Source organism: Uranotaenia lowii, chromosome 2, assembly GCF_029784155.1.
Source record: "Uranotaenia lowii strain MFRU-FL chromosome 2, ASM2978415v1, whole genome shotgun sequence".
In the NCBI taxonomy this organism is placed as follows: Eukaryota; Metazoa; Arthropoda; class Insecta; order Diptera; family Culicidae; genus Uranotaenia; species Uranotaenia lowii.
In genome coordinates, this window is record NC_073692.1 from 205,536,969 (window position 1) to 205,562,391 (window position 25,423).

General features: G+C 38.0%; 1 protein-coding gene across 1 annotated transcript; it reads left to right on the forward strand.

The window, feature by feature from the left end:
- On the forward strand, window positions 1–23,559 carry LOC129748670 (putative defense protein Hdd11). Its single transcript, XM_055743344.1, has 3 exons — window positions 1–155; window positions 22,390–22,733; window positions 23,124–23,559. Exons 2-3 carry the CDS (start codon window positions 22,395–22,397, stop codon window positions 23,286–23,288), a joined length of 504 nt encoding a protein of 167 aa, XP_055599319.1. The 5' UTR covers window positions 1–155; window positions 22,390–22,394; the 3' UTR covers window positions 23,289–23,559.
- Window positions 23,560–25,423: the final 1,864 nt, after the last annotated feature.

Below are 25,423 nucleotides of genomic sequence, written 5' to 3' on the forward strand. Positions count from 1 at the left end.
TCGCCCGAGTTGAACAAAAGCCCGTGCGAATTGCCGTTGCCGGTTCACAGCATCTTGTGAGTTCGATTCGAGAGGATCAATTCCAGAAAACCCCAACCGGCCTTTGTGTAGAGTGCTTTACGTTAATTCTATTTTATTCGACAATCATTAATCAGGTAAGTGAAGTGATAAAAAAAGGGTCAATTAAATTACTGGTTTTGATGTCGGTGAGGTGTGTTATTAGAGAATAATTTCATAGAACACCTGTTGCTGGGAGCAATTAAAATGCAGTGATAGTCCGTGATGTCGAAGGTGACGAAAATAAACGGGAATTTTACATTTGCATTCGAGAATCGAATTTATGAAAGTACAAGTCCACGGGGATCTTGACCAATTGAAGTGATTAACTTGATAAGTAATTAAGTTTTTATTTCTAATTAACACCTTCCGTGGGATCGATAATTTGTGAAAAGTGTAAATCGTGAAACAATTACCGACAACGGAAATCCCATGATTGAAACAGTCACGAAACAAGAAAACTTGTGGAAGTTTCATACGTTTGATACATTGAACAAAGGATCAATACTGTCCATTGTTCTCGCTACAGTTGCTGTGAACAAAAAAAAAATCACAGATGTTAGAAATATTCATAGTATTATTATTACTTGTGGACAGTGATAAATTTAGAATTTTGTAAAAAGTTCAGTTCAGTACTAAAAATTTGAAAATAATGGAGTAACAGTAACGCTTAATTTTCGACAAAACAATATTTTTCTACGACATTTTCTAACTAAAATTGTAAACTTCAGAAATTGAACAGAAAAATCGAGCTCAAAGAACACTTCGTCTTATGGTTATCAATATAAATCGGATTTTTTGAAACATGATCTTTATTTAAAAAACTCTTACCTACTTGATGGTTTTTCGGGTTTGCATATACCCGTTTGAAAGACCTGTTTTCTTGAACATAGGACAGTTCTGTACTTTTAACAGCTGACCATCGATACAATTCTCGAAAACGGAAAGGATATCAGGAAAATATATTTCAAAAATCTTAGTGCTGGATCAGAAACTTAACTTTTTTAATAAGGTTTGAACGAAGCTTTTTGATAACGTCTTTCTCTCTGGGTCTAGGGGTCGACTATAGGTTAAAATGAAAAATGTTTGTTTTTGATATACCAATAATATTGAAGATATCGATTTCGAATTTATACACATAATAGCTGGCAAATAACTTCAGCTTTAACGTTAAAAGTTTCTTTTCAGAAATATTCAGTTTTAATTAGAAAAACTCTTAAAAGTTCTGTATAGAATTGACATACGAACAACACCACATAAAATTGTCATCTAGGAGCAAATTTTTTTTTTCTGTCAGATACATGCATCACGATTCGCTTAACAAGGATGATGATTTTTAAGAATCTGTTGAAAATATTATAAGTTATTCCAATTTTTGGAACACTGTTCAAAATGTGTTAAATTGGGATGACTACACCTCAATTTTTGCTGGTTTTTGTCCCGCTGGCTTTCCAGCAAAATTTCCAGCAATTTGAATAGCTGGAAAAATCAGCAAACATTAGTGCTGGATTCCAGCAATTCAAATTGCTGGAAATCAGCAATCCAGATTGCTGGAAACCAGCTATTTCTTTCAAAACATTCGGCTGTATTTCGTATCAAATTTATATTTCAATTCGAAATTACCTAAGTATTGAATACTGGCTGTGCCTATGATGAGCAATAAATAAGAATTATTTCATTTTTTCAATTGTGTGAGTATTTATTTCCAAAACATTTTTTTTAATATACCAGCACCGGCCTGCTCTGGGGCGGAAGCTTTGTGCCAAAGTGTTGACCACCTGAAATAGAGTTTTGATTAGTATCTTTCATGAAATATCTACCTATCCAATGAAAACTCACCCTTGACTTGATGTCTGCATATCATGGTTGCTATAATATAGAGGAAATAAGAATAATTGATTAATCTATTCAAATTTCGTGAAATAAATTCTCACCTTTTTCAGCATACGAAAACAGACTCCAATTCGACAACTCGATTGCTGATTTTCCAGCAAACTAGATAACTTGCTGGAAAGTCCAGCAATTTGAAATCCGATTGCTGGGTTTTCAGAAAAAATGACAAGAACATAACCGAATGCTGAAAAATCCAGCAATCAGAAAACCGATTGCTGGTTTCCAGCAAAAAATTGGATTGCTGAACATTTCCAGCAATTTTTTTTTTCTGGAAACCGAGGCAAAAATTTACTGTGTAATGAAACAAAATTTGATGCCTGCTCACTGGTCGGTGATTTAATCAGATCAATTTGACATTTAAGCGCTTTTTTTGTTTTTTTCTTCTGTTTTCCACCATTCGATACAACTGTGTTCGATGTTTATTCTTGGACTCGAACTCACGCACTCGGCTCAGGAAGCAACAGACTTGTCAACTGAGCTATACCACAAGCCCAACTTGTTCTTATGAACTTAAAGCTTTCAATAGGAACTAATAAAAGTTAAGAAAATAATGTCTATGGTTCACCGTAGCACTAGTCAAAAGTGTTTCCCAATCAATTCCTTTTACCCCACTCCTTACCAAAATTATTTAGCTAGGATGCAGATGTAACCTCGATCCTAAAGCACAAAATAAATCTTTCATCCCTTTTTCTTTTCTTTTTCAATCTATCCATTGACTACTAGGACGTGGTCGTTTTGTGCAGTGTGAATGATCTGCTAATATAAGGTTGCCAGATTGCCCGGATTTTTAATAAAAATTTGGGAACAGTCCGGTCCTTCCCGGTTGCCCGGATTTTATTGAAAAAATGCCCGGATTTATTTACTCTATTTGACAAATTAAAAAAAAACAAATTGTGTTGTTTTTTTATGCCTGCAATACGAATTTTTTAAGCAAGTTTCATAAAAATAATCAAGAAAAGTTTTTTTGAAAACCTAAAATACTATTTAAAATCTGTCGATGAGTTTTGATGAAAAAAAATTTAGTTTTCTATTTTTTTTCTTGATTTTTGTTGAGTAATTTCTGGATTGTTACAAAATTTGCCCAGATATTGCCCGGATTTTTGGTCGTCAATTGTGAAATCGAATGCCGGGATTTAATCATGCATTTCGGGTTGTACGATTAAAGGTGGGTGTGAATAGTTAATCAAGCTAAGCTAATTCATCAAATTAAACAATTTTCTAACAATTTCAAGTAAAACAACTCCATAAAAGTCAACTTTTTTTTGTTAGAAAGTCATTATATAATTAAAATAAGCCTTTGCGATGGACTTACATACAGGAAAATTAACCTTTAATGGTATTGAACTGGCCAGAAATAATTGAAAATGCCCTGAAACAGTGACCCCCCCCCCCTTTGTTTGAAAACTTGTAAAACAGTTTACTGGCGAATGAACTAGACCTTTTGATAAATCATCTCGAAAAAACTTCCTAAAGGTTCCAAAAAAAGATTGATTTTTTTTGTCTTGCTAAAACGAGATTTAAATAAAAAACAAGACATTCACTACGAAAAACGGAATTTCATCATGATTATTTTAAGTAATACTGATACGTTGCAGTTGTTTCGTTCAGTTGAAGTATGATTTTGAAATTCAATTTGGATCCTATAATCGACATTGTTGATCAAATCAGCCCAGTTTTTGATGAGATTTGTTTAAACCCAGAGCTGGAAAACAGAACAAATGGAAATGTCAAATGTCAAATTGGTCTGATTGAATCACCTACCATTGAGTGGGTAACAAATTTTGCTTCTTGAAAATGATCGTTATAAAAACATTCTTTAAGTCTGAGATCATCCGACAGGATGGAAATCCCAGAAAAAAAATTAAACTCTGTTATAGTATTTCTTTAAAACAAGTTTTACACAACAATGCGCTTCAATAAATGAAAAAAACGCGCTAATAGCATCTATTACTTGCTAACATTATGTTCAAACAAAATAACTAAGTATCTATGCAATAAATGCAACGAGATTCAAAAAATCTTCGAACTTGGTACATTTTATTGATAAACATTTTTTTTCGAACAAATTCAAAAAACTTTAAAGGAAAATGAAGTTCTCAAAAAATTATTTTATAAAAGAGTCCTTTATTGGAACTTCCACCTCAAAGAATGTTGCTAGAAAATCCAAATCGAACCCCGTACTCACATTAAATCCCACGAAGAGTAAAGTCTCTGAATTACAAAATTTAAATATGAAGTTACTAGCACAGGGTTCTATGTCATGCCTTAAGTTTGTATAGAACTAAGCGGAATTTGTTTGGGATGAACAAAAAAACCTTTTAAACAGTTTTTCACCAATAGTTTTGGTCCTTATTCACCAATTTTTCTTTTAATTTCAGTGTTTTAAAGCTTAAATTATGACAATATTTCATTTTACCATCAACATTAATTGACCCATCAGAAGCTTATTTCGAAACTCAATATATTTTTCTACCATATCGAAATTGGACTTTGGGATTAACTATTTGTCAGAACGAAAGCTTATATAATAAATACTATAATAAAAACAAATCACCCGATAGGGACTTCAGAATTGGTGCAAAACTAGTTTTTCATGTTTCTTCCAAGCAAAGTTTCTTATAATTCCATGCAAATTTTAGGCTCATTGAGCCATCTATTTCCGTGGTCTGATCCCCCAAATTTAGCACTGGACTTTGTGCTAGGCCTGACTGAGATCTATTTAAGCTTTGGCTGATTTGAGCACTTTAGTGTTCATTAGCTTTTTATAATTCGCAGGATTTTGAAATTATCATTTGTTTTTCCTTTCCTTTGCAATTAAATATTTAAAAGATTCAGTAACACATTTCAACGCCTTTTAGAATTAATATTTCCTAGCGTTAGATTTTTTTTTTAATAATATTAACATGATCGCACAAATAAATTTCGAATAAAATTGATGTGCGCAGTGTTGCAAACCTTATCTGTTTATATGGGCCTTTTAGATTCAATGTCCTTAATTTTTTGGGAATAAATCATTACCAAATAACATTATTTTTTGAGGTATTCTTAGTACATTAAGCATTAATTTTAAAATTATACTTTGATTTATTCATGTCCATAAAATTTCGTGACGTCACAACGCTTTGCAAAACCGTGCTTAAAAAATGGCGCGTTTTGACGTCACGAAACTGAATCGCTCTAAAATAAATTTAAATCAATATTTGAAAAAAAAATAATAAAACAGCTATTTGTTGGTTGTAATGAAATGATACTTTTCTGAAATTTTCATCTAATTTGATCGAATAGAAGAGCAGACATATGCGGTTTTGTAAAAAAAATTGAAAAGCGCAAAAAGTGGTGCGTTGTGACGTCACGATTTCTTTTGCTTATATTTTAAAAACTATTTGTTCAATAAAAACACGTTTGATTTCAAATTGTAGCAAATTGAATACCTTAGAAGTTATAACTTTTATTTCAATGTGCGATATGAACTGAAAAATCTACAAACAATATACCAAAAAAATGTATTGCAAACGTTATGACGTCACGCTGGAATGGGTCTTATACAAGTTCATTACTTTTGTCCCAATTAACGAACATCGAAAACCGACCCTAAGAATAAATACCTACCACCTAAATTTTTCGTTTTCGTAGTTTCGTTGAAACTAAATGTAGGTTTACAATATTGACAATGAGAGGTTTACAATATTTGTCGAAAGTGTTACTTTAATAAGCAATTTTCCAAAATAAAAGCTGGCTGAAAAAAAATGTATGTTTCCAAAACTGACGATGAGCTAAACACGCAAACATTTTGTGGTTGATCAAATCTTGTTCATTAAAGACTATCAGATACTGATCCTAATTGTCGCATGTGCAAGGGTTTGTAAAAGAAAACGAATAAGAACAAAAGTAGAAATAAAATTTACAAAATTCAGAAAGCAATGCGCTGTATGGTATGATGGTATGGAGAGCTTTTACTTAGCTCGAATGGCAAAATTTGAAAGCATTTTCTCAACTAGGTTTAAAAAATTGTCAGAGCGCATTGACAAACAAAAAAATTATAAAGTTTATTTTTACAATTCTCAACATTTAAGTTACCCCATTGAGCGCGAAAGCAGTTTATAATCACTTAGACAAATCTAACTGGTTTCGTTCAGTAACCTTTTGGCAGTTTTTTTTGGGTATTCCCCACCTAAGGTTAATAACCATTTAGAACAAAAAAGCTGAACTGGTGAATCCTGTTTCGTTCTGCTTCGTAGAACAACTACTCATGGAACGAAACAATAAATCTGTTTTTTTTTGCCAAAAATCATCTCATCGGAAAAAAAACTGGTTACTAAATTCGCAGCCCAATCCATCAGAAGGAGTCTGCGGTCGGGTTTGGTATGGGATATCCTACACATGTTTTGCGTCAGCAGACATAGATCTATCGGCGTTCCAGTGACCTTGATGGAAACCGGCACCAGCTTTTGGTTTTCAATGGCAAAAACGCCCAGTCAAGTTTCGATTCGCCCGTTGAAGATTTGGGATCGATGGCAACTGTGAAGCGAGCCAATAAATCTTGAGCTATGATATTCAAAGTTGCATCCCTGACCGTGGACTTGTGTGGCTGGTTTTTTTTCTGTCTAGGTATCTATTTTTTGTTATGGAAATGTCCTGAGGCAGTGTCTTCGCAAACAAGTTTTTCTTCTTCTAATTTTCAGAGTTGATTCTTGAAGGTTTAGCCAACCGGAAGGACGTTAGTTTAAATTGCAAATTAGGTGTTTCGGTTTCGTTGACACATTTCATCGTTCGAATGAACCTTATGCTTATGTGAGTAGGCTCGGTTATATGTTTTTAACATATTTAAAAGTTTCAAGCGTACAAACTTCCAGAAGTGACAACTAACTTTCTTTAAATGCTTAAACCACCAACCTCCAGAAGAAATACTATGTATGCCATGAGCGAGATTCGATCTCATGACCTCTGGCTTAGAAGACTTACGGCCACGCCTCTAAGCCAAGGCCAAGGCTGCTGACGTATTGTTACTTAAAGAGGTGTCAAATTAAAATAGATAGGTATTGGCCTTTTTGCAAATTTCCAATAAAAAAATTCCGATACATCAAATCAATCTTGAAACCAGTAGTGTAATTGCTGTCTTTATCTTTATCCTATACGCCTCTGGCCAGGGCAGAGTCGTGGAGCCTTATGAATGACCACTTTTTGTCACCGGCAGATCAAGGAAACAAACACGGAATAAAACCACTATCATAATGAGTTTCGCGTTGATAAGTTGTTCCTAAGTGTTGTAGGAAGGTGGCTTTGCGTGTTTTTTTGTCTTTCTTCCATCTATTATTGCTGCGTCAGGTAATTCAAGTTGTCGCCATTTACCGTGTGTTTTATTTTTATGTGTTAATCCACGCTCTATCGACAAGCTAAGATCACAGATCGTGAAACAGTAAATGCGGAAGATTGATTCTCAACCCCACTCATTGCATTGTCGGGCAACCACTTGAGGCGTCAGCGTATGAACAAAGTCTGAGTCGTTCAGAGAAGCTACACCTGGTAAGGCTTTTTTTTATCTCTGTGCAACAGAATCTCCCGCCAACAAACCGGAGGAATCTAAGTAATGTAGCTTTCCGTGATATTGTTACAGCCAGCGCAGTGATGGGAAACCGGTGCCACCCACCCTTCTTCCCCTAGTAGAGTTGAGTCACTCGATTTAAACGAAAAGGTTATATATTCTAACGGCCGAGCCTCTCCACCTCAAAAAGCCTGGCGAATCATACCTTAATTACACTACTGGTGACTTGTAACAACATCTGGGCGCTACCTGTTGTTACATATGCGTTGCATAAATTAAGTCATTCAAGTTGTACCCAAGTGAATGATAGGCACGATTTATTTTGAATAATTATTAGCAGAATTGAACAGAGTCTTGAAATATGAACCGTAAGAATTCAACCTTTTAGGGGTTATCGGCAATTAGTTTCTAGCAAATATTTGACCGTAGTTTGGGATATTTAAGAAATGATTAAAGGCTATTGATGCGAGGTGATTGACGTGGGTTACACTGTAACATTTTTTTAAATCACATTCGATCACAATCATCTTCTTGCACCTTATGAACAATGTTTGGAGGAAATTCACAAAATCGTATTGAAGTAAATCAACAATTTCAACAATTATTTTTCAAATTTGTGGGCCATAACTTTTAAAAGATTCAAAATAACGGCTTCAAAACTGTTCAGTGGTGTTATTCGAATTCAAATGATATTATTTCACTTAATCAATTATTACTATTCTCATTTAAACCAAGTCATGCATTAAAAAGTGAAGAATGTTTGCTCATTTTTTGAGGCTTCGTTACTTTTTTTTATCCCAGCTCGGATCGAAATGCGATCCACGGATGAAATGTTTATCACAATTGAAACTTGTTCAAAAGCATACAGCAATTGAAAAGGATAAATTAATAATTGAGAGACTGATAATGTGTTTCAATTATCAGAAGCCATCCAAATTATGATAAACTTTTTTCTTCATAAATAGACAGTGAACATGTAGATGATTCCAAAATTATAGAACTTATGAAAATCTGTTCAGCAGTTTTGATGATACAGCCAAAATAGTGATCCGGGTTTATAAAACCCTAACGGCTAATAGCATTCATCAGAAGGTTAAAAAGGACAAATAATGGTATGTCTAATGCATAAAAAATAGTTCTGAAGACGCCATGTATTCATTTTCTTTGAAGATTTTAGTTTTGAATTGTGAATGTCAAAATCATATTATGCAAGCAGAAACACCCACAAAATTAACTTGGGATAATAATTTGTGAAAAATTTTTATTTGAAATCCGATTTCAGATTTCGGGAACAATCTGAAAATGGGAATCAAAAATGGTGATTGGGTATGCAGATTCGAAATTCAGATGTGAAGATTGGCAATCAGCTTACAGGTTTATAAATTTTAAATTAAAAAAAATACAATGCCGAAATTAAATTCACGGAATAATAAAGTTCCAGATTCATTTTTCAGGTTCAGATTTCTAATTCAAATTTCAAATTAAAAAAATCAGATTTCAAGCTAATTTAGATTCAAACTGAAAGATTGTGATAATTGTAAATTGAAAAGAGAATTTCGACTCAGATGTCATAATTTTGTAAAAACTCATTACAGTTGGTTTGATTGATAAGATTTTTTTTTGTATCGTTTTCCTGGATATACCAAAACCGTTCAGCTAGCTTTTCGTTTATTCCAGATTTTTTAAAAGTTTTTTTCAATGTACATAATTGATTTTCGGCATATTCGTCTTTATTTTCTTGAAACGATGTTTTGATTGATCCTACGTTTCGATACTGATTGGCATCTTCCTCAGGGAATTCTATTAATTTCATTTATTTTATTTAATATGTCTAAATTACTGTGGAGAACATATGAATATAATTAATTGGTTTTAAACTACACTATTTTATAGGATACACACTAGACTTCCCCAAATTTGTATGGAAAAATTTAAAACCTGTGAAATGTTATGCGCTGCAGGCTTAAATTGATCCTCAAATTGAATTAAGTGCTAAGGTTCAATACGCTGAAACATGTAATCTCCTTAACATTTATAGGCACCAGGAAATAAAAATTCCTTTAGAAATAACTGTTATTCGAGGCATTGAGAGCCAAAGGGGTATACGTGCGCAACCTATTCATCCAACTTCAACTCTCTCAAAATCCAAACATACAGAGAAAAACTAAGTCCAAAAAAAACGTCAAAAATCATCGCAAAACACATAGACCAAAAGAGATCATCATGTCCCAAGTAGGCTGATAACCATATTGGTAGCCATTTTCAAAAATATATCGCTTTAAAAGTTCGATCAGGTAAAACCATACATGTGCTTCATCCAACGTTTCGAATTATATTAATTCTTTATCAAGGAACTAAAATTAAATACAGGAGCATAAAACATATTTTCTCATAATTAATATTAACATCAATTACTCACTCGGACATTCGTGTTATTGTCCAAAGCAGATGCACTCCTACAGCGTTCATCAATCGTCGGGATTTTGGCTATAAATTTTGAATTTGAATTCTCATTTCATGTCGGAAGTGAGGAAGAAAGCTTGCGTGTGACTTACGTGCTCAATATTCTGGTATCGGCCAGGGCGTCGGCGCCTACTCCGTCGTTTTGGAACACGTCCGTGGCAAAACTTATATGGGCGATGGGCGCGCTCGCAATCCCGGTATACGATTTCTCGTGTGTTAAACAGAGAAAGCAATAGCTTTCACTCCAATTTCACTCCGATTAGCTGTCATTCTTATGGAAATCTGTGTAAGAGTAAAGAGCTAGCTTTATTCTTTTTAGCAGGCCCAATCCCAATCACTCGACTCACTGTTTGTATTTATTGTTTGAGTTTTCGTAGCGTTTCCCACAGGCCATTTTAAAACCTTGAGCGAGCAATTTCGCGCGTAGGGTTGTGTTCAAAGCCGTAAATTGGGGTTTCTACTCTAAACGTCCATCAGTCTAGTCAGCTGTTTGAACCGATTGCACATATACACCTATCCAATCATGAGTGTAGATAAACACAACTTCAACCAGGCCAAATAACATAAAAATTATCTTCGGCCATTTCGTTTCCGTTCTTTGTTGCAGCAACATCGGATAATAAAATAGTAAGTATTTTTGGATCATTGTCGATTTTGAACGCTTATCGTCATATTTACATTTTCCATTTCAGCAGACGGTGAAAACGGAAGCTTCGTGGGTAAAATTTAGAAGGCAACGAATCCAGGTGCAGTGATTGATAATAAACATTCGTCGCACCGGAAGGGGCCGCATTTCTTGTGCTTGTCGTACTTCCCATCCCCCCCCCCCCCCTCTAATGGTTCTACTAGAGCAAGACTATCGGCTGTGGAGATGGACAAGCTGCTGCCGAATTCGTAGCTAGCTCCGACAGCCCTCTGGTTCCGAGATTCTGCGACATCTATCTCCACAAAAATTATGATCCGCTGGCGGAACGGGTGTTGAAATTATGTGCAAAATTGTAGAAGAGCTTTTTTGAATCAATAAATATAATTGTAAGCATGTTGATTAGGTGAAACAGGAAATTGAAAACTCATTTCATTGAATTTTGAGAACTTCCCTTGATTTTCAAATTCTAAAAATGCCACCCACACATATGCAATATTTTTTTTGAATGCACTCATACATAAGCACGAACGGAGCATACCAATACTAACAAACCATGACAGATGTCAACGAGGGCTGTCACTCTGAACCGGGAAAACCATTTCAAGTAGAATCGGTTGGGCCATTTAATGCTTGAATTCAATAGGAGGAATGCTTGAAGAATGCTTGGAATCCAAGCATTCTTTCAAGCATTCCAAGCATTCATTTTGTTAAGCGGGTTTCTTTACCGCCAGAACCCAGCGTCCATGAGTGCTTGCGAGTGTTTACGAGAGAGTGAAACACTCCGCCGTACGAGATTACTCTCCCGTCTGTGTCGCTCTGGATGTTGACGGTATTCGGGGTACTTTGTATGTAGCACATTTCGGGTACCTCTAGGTGCCTACGGTGTTTGTTGCAACTGTCTAGGACGGTGGCTTTACCCGCTTAACAAAATGAATGCTTGGAATGCTTGGATTCCAAGCATTCTTCAAGCATTCCTCCTATTGAATTCAAGCATTAAATGGCCCAACCGATTCTACTTGAAATGGTTTTCCCGGTTCAGAGTGACAGCCCTCGTTGACATCTGTCATGGTTTGTTAGTATTGGTATGCTCCGTTCGTGCTTATGTATGAGTGCATTGAAAAAAATATTGCATATGTGTGGGTGGCATTTTTAGAATTTGAAAATCAAGGGAAGTTCTCAAAATTCAATGAAATGAGTTTTCAATTTCCTGTTTCACCTAATCAACATGCTTACAATTATATTTATTGATTCAAAAAAGCTCTTCTACAATTTTGCACATAATTTCAACACCCGTTCCGCCAGCGGATCATAATTTTTGTGGAGATAGATGTCGCAGAATCTCGGAACCAGAGGGCTGTCGGAGCTAGCTACGAATTCGGCAGCAGCTTGTCCATCTCCACAGCCGATAGTCTTGCTCTAGTAGAACCATTAGAGGGGGGGGGGGGGGATGGGAAGTACGACAAGCACAAGAAATGCGGCCCCTTCCGGTGCGACGAATGTTTATTATCAATCACTGCACCTGGATTCGTTGCCTTCTAAATTTTACCCACGAAGCTTCCGTTTTCACCGTCTGCTGAAATGGAAAATGTAAATATGACGATAAGCGTTCAAAATCGACAATGATCCAAAAATACTTACTATTTTATTATCCGATGTTGCTGCAACAAAGAACGGAAACGAAATGGCCGAAGATAATTTTTATGTTATTTGGCCTGGTTGAAGTTGTGTTTATCTACACTCATGATTGGATAGGTGTATATGTGCAATCGGTTCAAACAGCTGACTGGACTGATGCACGTTTAGAGTAGAAACCCCAATTTACGGCTTTGAACACAACCCTACGCGCGAAATTGCTTGCTCAAGGTTTTAAAATGGCCTGTGGGTATCGAAGTCAAACATGTGCTCCTGTTCGAAACAATGTTCAACAACAGCTGACTGCCGCAGTTCCCTGATGCTGGGGTTTGACGCTGTGGCCCCTGTTGCTAATATGCGTTTCAATTTGGTGATATCACATCTATGTTTCGACATTCTAGTCTGTAGTTTATAGCTGGTCTGCCCAACATAGCATTTGGAGCATTCTTCATCTCGTTCGGGAGCACCTGCGCATGGGATATGGTAGACCACATTGGAGCGATCGATTGGCGATATCGGATCTTTGACCACAGGCAGTAGGCTGCGTATCGTGTGCTTTTGTGTGGTGCCGATGCGTACATGCGGGTAATCCGTCTTAAGTGCGCGACACAGACGGGAGAGCAAACACTCGCAAGCACTCATGGAATCCGGGTTCTGGCGGTAAAGAAAACGCTACGAAAACTCAAACAATAATAACAAACAGTGAGTCGAGTGATATAAGTTTTGCCACGGACGTGTTCCAAAACGACGGAGTAGGCGCCGACGCCCTGGCCGATACCAGAATATTGGGCACGTAAGTCACACGCAAGCTTTCCTCCTCACTTCCGACATGAAATGAGAATTCAAATTCAAAATTTATAGCCAGAATCCCAACGATTGATGAACGCTGTAGGAGTGCATCTGCTTTGGACAATAACACGAATGTCCGAGTGAGTAATTGATGTTAATATTAATTATGAGAAAATATGTTTTATGCTCCTGTATTTAATTTTAGTTCCTTGATAAAGAATTAATATAATTCGAAACGTTGGATGAAGCACATATAAAAAGTGTTATAATTGACCTGATAAGACCGAAAAGCCAATACATAACCTCAAAAATTATTCCCGGTCGAACAACAAATTAAAACCATACAAAGATCCAAAAGTGTGTATCTTAATAAAAAAGTGTAGTTTAAAACCAATTAATTATATTCGACTTAACAGTAAGTTCAGAAACAAAGAGACGATAAGAGAGGAAAAAAAGTGGACAATAAGCTTCACATAAGCACAGAAATTTCACGCAGATTGATAGATTGTAAGTAGAGGAATAGATTAACAGACATAATTTAGAAAAATTAAAATCAATAAAATTATTAGAATTCTCTGCGGAAGATGCCAATCAGCATCGAAACGTAGAATCAATCAAAACATCGTTTGAAGAAAATAAACACTGATCTGCGAAAAACAATTACATTAAATCATCCATCCATAAAAATCTCGATTTTCTTTAGTTTTGAAACCGTAAAATTAATTTTTAATTTTTGTATGAAAATTGAACATAAACTGTCCCCTAGTTATTGTAAATTTGATCATTTCTATTTCAGAATAATTTTATAAGGAGGATAGAAATCATTCGTCTCCTTCTTGAAAAGTAAGGGAGGAGAATATATTAAGTGTTTAGGTTACAACTCGCTGAAACAAGTCATCTCCTAAACGTTTTAGGCACCAGGATTTATTTTCCTTTAGAAACAACTGTTACTTGAAGCATTTGGAGCCAAAGGGATAGAAGTGCAATGAAGTTTAGTTCGAGAAAACGCTTTTATATTGTAGTGTGTGTCCATTTTCCATACATTTTTCGAAAATTTGTAATTATATGTCAAAAACTCTAAAAATTTGGATAAAACCATTAAAAAATGTTTGGAATATGAAGAATCGTTTAACATTCACAAAATCGACTATTTTTGCACTATTTTGGATCTGAGGGCCTCATCTGTATTATGGCCAAGGTCGTATTCAAGGGGCGGAGGCAATGGGAGCAATTGTCTGGGCCCCCGAGTAGAATTAAAATTAAAACTACTTTAAAGTTCTATGGAACTAGGAAAGAAAACGAAAATTTGAATTAAAATGTTAGGTCAGGGGCCCCCTGGAAATTATATCTCGAATAGTTTCACTCTACTTCAAGTTAAGGGCATAAGCATTTGGAGCCGTTCACATACCACGTGTCCGCAAAGAGGGGAGATAGAGGTTTGGGTCATGTCCACGTGGACATACTTACCTTAAAAAATATTTTCTAAAGGTGAATAAATATTAAGATGTTTAAATCAAAATCTTGAAATTGCAAAGCTTTCCAGTTCAAGTTTAAACAATTAGTAGCCACTTGAAAGCAATTGCTAAATATGATAAATTTTAAAATTTTAAACTTGTTATATATCAGGAAACGCTTATTGGTCTTTTCTTTTCAAAATTAGCCATTTCAATAACACGTGTCTGTTCACGTGGATATCCGGGAAACGGGGTACGGGTTTGTCAAATGTCCACGCTTGTCCACGGAGGGGGAGGAGGAGGTCAAAAATCTAATTTTTTTGTCCACATGGTATCTGAACGGGCTCCTACAGAATTTTTCCCGCAATTTTTGGCTGAACAGATTTTCACAATACCTAGCAATGGACGCGAAAGACCTCTGAGGTTAAAACGTCAATAAACTATCGAAAAAAAAATTCCTGGCAGTATAGGGGCAACATCAAATCCGAACAAATCTTAGCAGAATTCGATGATAATTCAAACAAAAAATCTAAAAAACTGAGGAAAACACCGAAAACTTTTCATATTTTTTACCGAAACACGTCAGCAGCGTTCAAATCTCTGTTCAAACTCAAAAAAAATTTGGATAAAACAAGCACAGAAAAACTGAGCCTAAAATTTAGTCATTAATTTTCTTTTTTTGTCCACTTTACTTTGAAAACCAGGGATGTCCAAATAAATATGGGGAACCTGGAATGGATACCCTGTAATAAATAGTACATCAATTTCTCTTATTTATTGAATAAAAAAAATATTCCAGATCTTTGTAGCGAGCAAAGCATTATTCTATGATAAGGAAGTATTTTCTTCTAATTTATCAAAATGTAACGACTTTTACGAGGAATAGATTCACTTTTTCTTAGATTTTGCAAAATAAATAAAATACAGAAATAATCAGTTATTGAAAAAAAAAATTGAAGAAATTTGAAAAAGTAAAGAAAGTGAAGAAAAACATTTAAAATCCTTTTAAAGTTATTTTTCTTGGGCTTTGTCGGGAATAAAATTAATAACACCTGGAAATATATAAGTATGAGTATGAATAATCTAAGATTTGAAATTCTGATTGAAACTAATCAAGCCCAAATTTCATACTTTTGATTCTGATGTACATTTTTTAACTTATCCTCTACTAAATGATCATTCTCAAATAATAATTATAGAAAAAAAAACGCTCTCAAAGTTCAATTGCGAATTTTATTGAGCTATTCTCTAAACATGAATTTTTCTATATTTTCAATCCAATCTTATTCCAAATTTATTATTCTTTGTCTTGAAAATTTGATTTCCATTCTAAATTACTGTTTTGAAGGTAACTTTTGTCACATTTAGAAGAATTTTTGACAAAAGCTTCTTAATTTTTTTAGAACATTATTTATTTTATTTACATAGTATTCCGTCTTACGACATAACTTGACGAACATAATTCCTAAAATTCACTCGGTCCATGGCAACCGTTCTCCAATTTCTCGGGCACCCCACGTTCGCCAGATCACGCTCCACTTGGTCTAACCACCTTGCTCGTTGCGCCCCTGCTCGTCTTGTTCCTACCGGATTCGTGGCGAACACCTGTTTTGCAGGACAGTCATCCGGCATTCTCGCAACATGTCCCGCCCAGCGTATCCGGCCAGCCTTCACCACCTTCTGGATACTGGGTTCGCCGTAGAGTCGCGCGAGCTCGTGGTTCATCCTTCGCCTCCACACTCCGTTCTCCTGTACGCCGCCAAAGATGGTTCTTAACACTCGTCGCTCGAATACTCCGAGTGTACGCAGGTCCTCCTCGAGCAATATCCATGTCTCGTGCCCGTAGAGAACAACCGGTCTAATAAGCGTCGTATACAGGTTACACTTCGTGCGAGGGCTAAGTCTTCTCGACCGCAGTTGCTTGTGGAGTCCATAGTAGGCACGACTTCCGCTAATAATTCGCCTCCGGATCTCACGGCTGGTGTCATTGTCTGCGGTCACCAGGGAGCCGAGATAGACAAAGTCTTCGACTATCTCCAGCTCGTCGCCGTCGATCGTGACCTTGTTATTACTGGACAAGCGGGTTCGGTCGGTCTCGGATCCGCAGGCCAGCATGTACTTTGTCTTGGACGTATTAATCATCAACCCAATCCTTCCTGCTTCGCGTTTCAGTTTGCGGTAGATCTCCTCCACCGCCGCAGATGATCTGCCGACTATATCAATGTCATCGGCAAAGCAGATAAGTTGACTGGATCTGTTGAAAATCGTGCCCCGCATTTCGCCCACCGCTCGTCGAATAACACCTTCTAGCGCCACGTTGAACATCATGCAGGATAAACCATCACCTTGTCGAAGCCCCCTGCGAGATTCGAATGAACTCGACAATTCACCCGAAATCCGCACACAGCACTGCGTTCCATCCATCGTCGCCTTGATCAGTCTGATCAGCTTCCCGGAAAAGCCGTTCTCGTCCATGATTTTCCATAGCTCGTTACGGTCGATCGTGTCGTATGCGGCTTTGAAGTCGATGAATAGATGGTGCGTAGGGACTTGGTGTTCCCGGCATTTTTGGAGGATTTGCCGTAATGTAAATATCTGGTCAGTCGTTGACCGTCCCTCCATGAAGCCGGCCTGATGACTTCCCACGAATCTGTTTGCTTGTGGCGTTAGGCGGCGGAGTAGGATTCGGGACAACACTTTGTAGGCGGCGTTGAGGACAGTGATCGCTCGGTAGTTCTCACAGTCCAATTTGTCGCCCTTCTTGTAGATGGGGCATATTACCCCCTCCTTCCACTCCTCCGGTAGCTGTTCTATGTCCCAGATCCGGATTATCAACCGGTGTAGGCAATCGGCCAACCTGTCCGGGCCCATTTTGATGAGTTCAGCTGCGATGCCATCCTTCCCAGCCGACTTGTTTCTATTCAGCTGGCGAATGGCTTCCTTAACTTCACTCATCGTTGGGAGTGGCTCGTCTTCGTCGTTGGCTACGCCGGCGATGTACCTTCCCCCACCGTCTTGATCTCCTGCATGTGCGCCGTTCAGGTGTTCATCGAAGTGCTGCTTCCACCTTTTCATCACCTCACGATTGTCCGTCAGGATACCCCCGTCCTTATCCCGGCACATTTCGGCTTGCGGCACGAAGCCTTTGCGGGATGCGTTGAGTTTCTGATAGAACTTTCGTGTTTCTTGGGAACGATGCAGCTGCTCCAGCTCCTGGAGCTCCTCCTCCTCCAGGCGGCGCTTTTTCTCCTGGAAAAGTCGGACTCGCTGCCTCTTCCGCTGTCGGTGATTTTCCACATTTCGACGGGTGCCTCTCTGCACTACTGCCGCCCGCGCGGCATTCTCTTCGTCCATCACCCTCCTACACTCCTCGTCGAACCAGTCGTTCCGTCGAGGTCGCTCCACGTAACCGATGACGTTCTCCGCAGCACTGTTGATGGCTGTTTTGATGGTATCCCAACAGTCCTCGAGAGGGGCTTCGTCAAGCTCGCCCTCTGCCGGCAGCGCTGCTTCGACCGATTGCGCGTAGTCTGCCGCGACCTCAGGTTGCTTCAGTCGCGCGATATTTAACCGAGGCGGGCGCCGGTTTCGCGTGTTGTTCACTACGGAGAGTTTTGGGCGCATCTTCACCATCACCAGATAATGGTCCGACTCGATGTTGGCACCCCGACAGGATCTGACGTCGATGATGTCCGAGAAGTGCCGGCTGTCGATCAAAACGTGGTCGATCTGTGATTGAGTTTGGTACGGTGATCTCCAGGTGTACTTGTGTGGGAGGCGGTGCTGAAAAAAGGTACTACGTACGGCCATTCGTTTGGAGGCGGCGAAATCAATAAGTCTAAGGCCGTTTTCGTTGGTCAGCTGGTGCGCGCTGAACCTTCCAATTGTCGGTTTAAATTCCTCCTCCTGGCCGACCTGAGCATTGAAATCCCCGATGACGATCTTGATATCATGTTTTGGGCAACGGTCGTATTCACGCTCCAGCTGCGCGTAGAATTCGTCTTTGTCGTCACCGGTACTTCCGAGGTGAGGGCTGTGCACGTTGATGATGCTGATGTTGAAGAACCGGCCCTTGATTCTCAACCGGCACATTCGTGAGTTGATCGGCCACCACCCGATCACGCGCTTTTGCATCTTTCCCATCACTATAAAAGCTGTTCCAAGCTCGTGTGTGTTGCCGCAGCTCTGGTAGATGGCACGACCATCTGGATACGTTCGTACCGTGGAGCCCTTCCAGCATACCTCCTGCAGCGCTACGATGTCGAATTTGCGGCTCTTCAATTCGTTGGAGAGCACGTGGGTACTGCCCACAAAATTTAGAGATCGGCAGTTCCATGTTCCAAGTTTCCAATCGCTAGTCCCTTTTCGTCGCGTGGGTCTTTGCCGATTTCCATCCGAAATTTGTTGTTCGTTGTTCGTTGCTTATGTTTTTTGTAGTCACAGGCTCGCAAGGCCCGCAGCTAACCCCACTATCTCGCAGGAGGACCGTCGTGATGTTGCTGTTTTGGGTCCCGAACACCACCAGGACGCTGTTGCACTCCGCACGCCGCCCCTGACATGGAGAACAGACGCGTACGAAGCCCCCTGACTCAGTCTGCATGCGACCAAAGCATCCACCGGGGTTGGGTACCCGATCTCCGCTAAGGTTGCTCGCACCCCAGCTAGCACCACGGGGAGGTAGAGAATCGGAGTTGCAGACAAGAGGTGATATGACCACTACCCGAAGGTTGGGTGTATGGGGTCTCGAGTTGCACATTGTCTACTTCGCTAGCCAAACATTATTTCTCCAAATAAATAAATGATTTTTATTTTAAGTTTTTATTCGCATTACATTTAAAACATTGCAACACATTATATGAACACGATTTTTTTTGTGATTGTGATATATGAAAGTGAAATAAACATTTGGATTAAAATTATGTATAAATAATGTAATTCCTGCTTTCCTTTGATTGTAACTTTGATTTTCAATTTTCTGTTTGAGTTTCATTTGTAATTTGATAGTACGATTTTAATTACTTTGTATACTTTGTATTGTGGGTCTGAATAAAATACGATTTAAAGTTTTGAATTTTCCTGTTGAACTCTCTGGATGGAATTTGAATTTAATTCTGTTGTATTTTTTTCTTTTAGCTTCTTTGTCTGAAGTCTTAATGATACCTTCCAGTCGTCATGAAGGCAATATTTATTCTGCTTTCGATGAAGCTCATACCAAGTGATGCATAATTAAATGAAAAAAGTTTTAATATCAATCTGTATTTTTTTCTGATCCAGAGATTTTTGGGTGGTGATAGTTATTTAATAAATTATGAATTTAATTTAGCTTTTAGCAACTCTAACCAGCATTTTTAATTTTTCAAATAGGTGATAATTTTTTCGCAATGTTTGCACGTGATGGATTGTTGTTTGAGGATATCAGACATAATGGTTATTTGAAGGCAATATAACGAACTCTTTACAGTTTCTTTTTATGTATGTAGAATTGCCCGGCCCCCCGATTGCTTCCGGATCAATCCGGGCCTGATTCTGTCTTCAAATGATTTCCAAAGAATTTTTTGATGATCTGGAGCATAAGAGCCGTCAAAAATTGTAATTTGAAAACGTGTTGAGTGGCGATGACAATTCGCTTGGAACCGTAAAATACCTTTCTTTTATCAGCTCAGTGTCACTGACACCTACCAATTATAACAAAAACCGTGCAATGCTTAAAGCGTAAGATTATGTAGCTATTTTCTATATCTGACTTTGGGTACAGAGGACTACCTGTTAAATTCCGAACGATTAACAACAAAAAAAAGTTTCCCACCTTGCCGCCGGCAAGATTCAAATTAATGATAACTCGTTAGCCGCCTTTATAATACAGCCAATTGACTCTTCTAATGATTTGCGGAAATGATGAATAACCGGTAGAACACTGATTGCCGGTATCGGGAGGCAGATTAAAGAATTTAAGTTTGCCGTCATTATTACTAAATCTTCATTCTCACACACTTTACGTTTCAATTGACAGGTAGTTAGACCACCTATCTAGTAACAGTTACTAGCTAGGGCCAGCTAACATAAAACAATCATCTCAAGTCGAACGACGCATCGCATGGTCCAGCATTGTTTCATCGAGCGACGGACGCCAGTTTAGCATTAATTTAAATCCGATGGTCTTTTGTCGTATGCATAATATATGCATAAGCGTGGCGGCAACTTTACGTAGCATTGACCCAAAACCAATTTTAATATCGATTCATTAACGTAAACCTGTGTCGCGGGAAGATGAATTCTAGCTGACCGTTTTGGCCAGACTGGCTAGAACCGGTTGACGGTTGAAAAATGAAACTGGCGATTAAGCGAGCAATGCCTTTGCAATTGTGGAATCAATAACTGAAGTTAATTTAATTCCGTTAAATTTATTTTGGTGAACACTAAAGAGACTAAAGTAAACAAAGAGGCGCCATCTGATCCCCTCTAAAGTATTAAAATAAACAACCATGCTGCAGTGTTGCTCCAAGATTAAAGCTTGGTTGGGATAGAATTGGAACAAAAACAATTGCCTGTATTGCAGTTATTTATTATTGAATTCGAGATCATTTTGTATACCAATGTAGCGTTTTCTTCATACTTTAAAGTAAAAAAACGGAAAAAATTATTTGTCACGGTTTCGAAGGAATTCTCGAATGTTTTCTGAAACACGTTTTATCGTTTTAGCTGTCTTATTTCACCAGGTCTTCATCTAATGAATGTCTTTGACAACCTTTCCCTTTGACTTTAGTTTCCTGTTTATGATTGCCCAGTATTTTTAAATAGGGCGGAACTGGGGACAGTTGGTTGGCTTAAGGTTTTGGAACAAACCCCTTTCTCTGCATACCATTCTGGAACGACTTTGCTGTAATGACAGCTTGTCAAATCTGGCTAAAACATTACGGGATGATCGTGGGATCGAATGAGCGACAAAATTCGTTTTCGGAGACACTCCTTTTGGTAAAGTTCCGACGTCATTGTCTTTATTTGTAACGAAAGCTTTCGTTTTTTTTTGCCACAGCTGCAAATGCCCTGTTAAATCATAAATTTTCGTGTAAATTTGTCCCCTGAACCGTAAAATTTTTGGTCTGGGATTAGCCCGAAGTCAGCCTTGACATACGTTTCATCGTCCATCAGAAGACACCCGTCGAACTTGGTCAGCACCTGATCGTATAGCTTTCGAGCACGGATTTTGGCCTCCACACTATTCTGTTCTATGGTCCGATATGGCTATTTGCTAGCTCGATACGACTTGATTCCATCCGGAAGTATTTATTATGTCTGATAAAAACTACGAAAGGTCAATCAAAAACATAATGAAGAAAAGTAACCTAAGATGAGTTCCTTAAGGCAAATATGAACAGTAGAAGGTTATAACGTCAGGTTTAGATATTGCATTTTCAAAAAAAAAAATTCTTTCAAATGCGATTGACCCCATGTTGTGATTTGGAAAAGTCTCTTATTGGTCATTTACAGTTCAATGGCTTAGGTTCAATTTTGAATTAATATTTTTTTTGTTTTATAATGATAATCAAAATACACAATTTAGTTCAGCACTAATCCAATTTCAGTAACGTAGGAAAGACATGTCGTGTAGGCGATGTCATAGAATGCAAATCTCGAGTGCAACTAATCACGCCAAGACAGCTGTGACACTTGCAACATGCTTTAAACCAGCTTAAGATATGTTTTCATATTCTGCAAACCAAGATCTGGGTCAAGACGCAAGGTTAACCAGAACTCTACTGATGTGGTTGGGTCAGCATGTTCGGCGGTCTTAGAAGAATTATTTGCATTTTATGTCACATCGATTTCTTGTGGGTTCTTGGTTTATCTGAATTATGGTCGTGTTTTTAACAAAAAATCGATTTTTTTTAACAAAAAAATTGTTTTTGTTTCAGCAACAATGGCTGCCCGTTTCGCTTGTGTCCTCTTGGCTCTAGCCATGTGCGTCGGTCCGGTTCTGTCCTTCTCGGCCGGAGCTCCAGACACTGCTTGTGACGATATGGTCCCACAGCATCACACCGACCCACAGAAGACCCCGGCCCCTTACCAGATCCTGCTTTCGAAGAAGGGAATCAAGTCCGGCGAAGGTGTGACGGTGACCGTCCAAGGAAACAGTGCCAAGGATACGATCAAAGGACTGCTGTGTCAGGCTCGAGTGGGCAACACCCCGGTTGGATCCTTCGATGTCCCACCAAACAACAACTACATCCAGACCGTGGACTGCGGTAACTCCAAGTTGGTAAGTCGATTCAGTTTTCTAACTTGTTGAGTAGAATAATTAGGCGATCTCGCTCGTCAAGTTTAATTTTCAAGCAATATTCGTGACTAATCGGTAGGATCGCAGCTGGTTTATGCTAATTAATCGTCTCGAAAAATATGGTCAATCACACTCAAGCAGAAGGTTTAATTCTAAAGACTTGTTTATCAGCAAAACCTGTTCTTGCGCAAAAAAAAGGAAAAACCCTCATTTATCTCGTACTCAATAATTCAGGGACAACAACAGCGCGCATGTTGCTCGTAAAAACTCCATCTGTATTCCCTTGTTCTACAGATAAACTTGACTTAAGAACAAAGATTAAAACTTACTTCTACTAAAACGTTCTCCAAATTTCATCATATATTTCCACAGTCGGCTGTCACTCACAAGAAGATCGCGACCGCCCCTCAGAGCATCTCCTTCAACTGGGTCGCCCCGAAGGGACTGAGCGAGAACGTCAAGATGACCTGTACCATCGCTCTGAACGGAGGCGTCTTCTGGGTCCAGGAAAAGTCCACCGACCTGAAGGTCAACTAAGTCAAGCCAAAAGTCAGTATGAGGTGACGAAGGGCTGATGTGAAGGAGTTTATTTTTTTTTGTTCGTTAACATTTTGTTTGACCATAAATGACGAGTGAAAGTGACCTTTTTTATACACCTTTCATGGATTTGCTGTTTGAAACAGAAATATGTACTTAAATCGACTATCATTCAGACATTACAATATTTTATTTTCGCGTTTACCATGAATCGATGCAATATTTGTACTCAAAGTTTAGACAATAAATTGTGTTCCATAAATGTAAAGAAGTGCTTTGTTGTATTGCTAGTATCCGAAATTCCGATAAAACCATTTCAAACAAAGATGAGTGCCTGCCTCTTCTTCGATGTCCTTCTGGATTCCATTCAAGAGCCTCTCTGCAAATCTCGTTCTCATCTTTTCGCAGCGTCTGCCCGATCCATGCACTTACACGGAAAATAAAAAACAGGTAAAATTTACCTTTTTGCGAGGTGATTTTTTTCCACCCCTTTTTCGAGGTAAATTTTACCTTTTTTCATTCACCTAGCAAAAAGGTAAATTTTACCTTTTTTCAATTCACCTAGCAAAATAGTAAATAACACCGTTTTCCCATTCACTGATTTAAAAGGTAAATGCTAGTTGGTTTGGTAGGTTTCTTCAATAAAAATGAAAACAAAATTCATTCAAAAATGAATATTTATTTGAAAAAAATAGGGACTATTCATTATATTTATTTTTGAAATGTATCACCGTGTTTAAAAAAAAAACTATTGAGATAAGTCCTTTTTTCGCCAGGCTCGTGGCAATTCGGCTCCTTCCGCGCCATAATGGCCACTAATCCAGTCATGTCCGGCTTTTCCGAAATGATATGACATGGAGATGACGTGGAATACACCTCGAAGCTGGGCCGATCTGAAACAAAAGCAAAGTTTTATTGCGAGAACCAGTACAACTAAATTATATCTAAGAAAACACTTACCAATCTGTTCCGATGTTCTCATATTGGCATGAAACAAAACTTCCCTTCTGAACGACAAAACAGCTTAACCTCAAAAAACGGATTCGGCAAATAGTTACTTTTGTTCGAGATTAATTGTACCGTTTTGTTTAGCTCAATCCAGGTCAATTTCACCTCGCTACGAGGTAAATTTTACTCTGTTTAGATTTACCTTTTTTCTAGGTGAATTATACTTTTTATTGAGCTCAATTCAGGTGAACTTCACCTCGCTACGAGGTAAGATTTACCTTTTTTGGATTCACCTTTTTTTCTCGGTGAATTGTACTTTATTTCCAACCTCGATTCAGGTACCTTGCTATCTCGGCAAATTTTACCTTTTTATTATTTTTCGTGTACGTTCCCGAGTCTCGATTTCTACACGGAAAATAATAAAAAGGTAAAATTTACCGAGTTAGCAAAGGAGAACGCTCGTGAAAGTCAAAAAGGTAACTTCTACCTCTTCGAGGTGAAACGCACCTCACAGTGAGGTAAAATTTACCTGAATCGAGGTTGGAAAAAAGGTACAATTCACCGAGAAAAAAGGTGAATCCAAGAATGGTAAATCTTACCTCGTAGCGAGGTGAAGTTCACCCAACCCCCTGGCAACTTGACGTTTCCCATACAAATCGCGTGTGCCAGTTTTTTCTGGTTCTCTGGTTCTGTCAAATCGAAAATCAAGCGACTTAACATGTCGGAAAGGCGCATATGGAAATATGGTTTCTTTTAATCGATTCAACAAATGAAAAAAATGTTAAGAATTGAAAATTAGCTCAGTTATACGTAGAATGAATTTGTTTTCAGAAGTTCAGTCGAAGCAAACGGCACACAGACGTAAATCTGTGTGTCCTTTATAAGGTTTAAAACTTCTGGACTGATCAAAATAATTCACTAATATACGGCAGATTTTTGGGAAAAGAACCCCTTCCACTGAAACTATTGTTGACGATCGTACACAATAATTGTAAAACAAAATATTACCACAACCATCATTGAGTGATTTTCATAAACTGCGAGACATATGAAAATTTTAGTATAACAAATCTTTCAAATTATAGCAGAAAATGCCTCGGTTTATAGAAAACTGTTCCTATACAATAAATAAATAGGTAAAATATTGAATGAGAGTAATAGTTTCGGTTGAAACTTTTTTTCATCCA

What these genes read in the sequence shown, in the direction of transcription:
- LOC129748670 (XM_055743344.1), top strand. Translation starts at nt 22,395, where the DNA reads ATGGCTGCCCGTTTCGCTTGTGTCCTCTTGGCTCTAGCCATGTGCGTC. An exon ending in ACTGCGGTAACTCCAAGTTG is followed by an intron (nt 22,734 to 23,123) that starts GTAAGTCGATTC and finishes ATATTTCCACAG; the next exon opens with TCGGCTGTCACTCACAAGAA.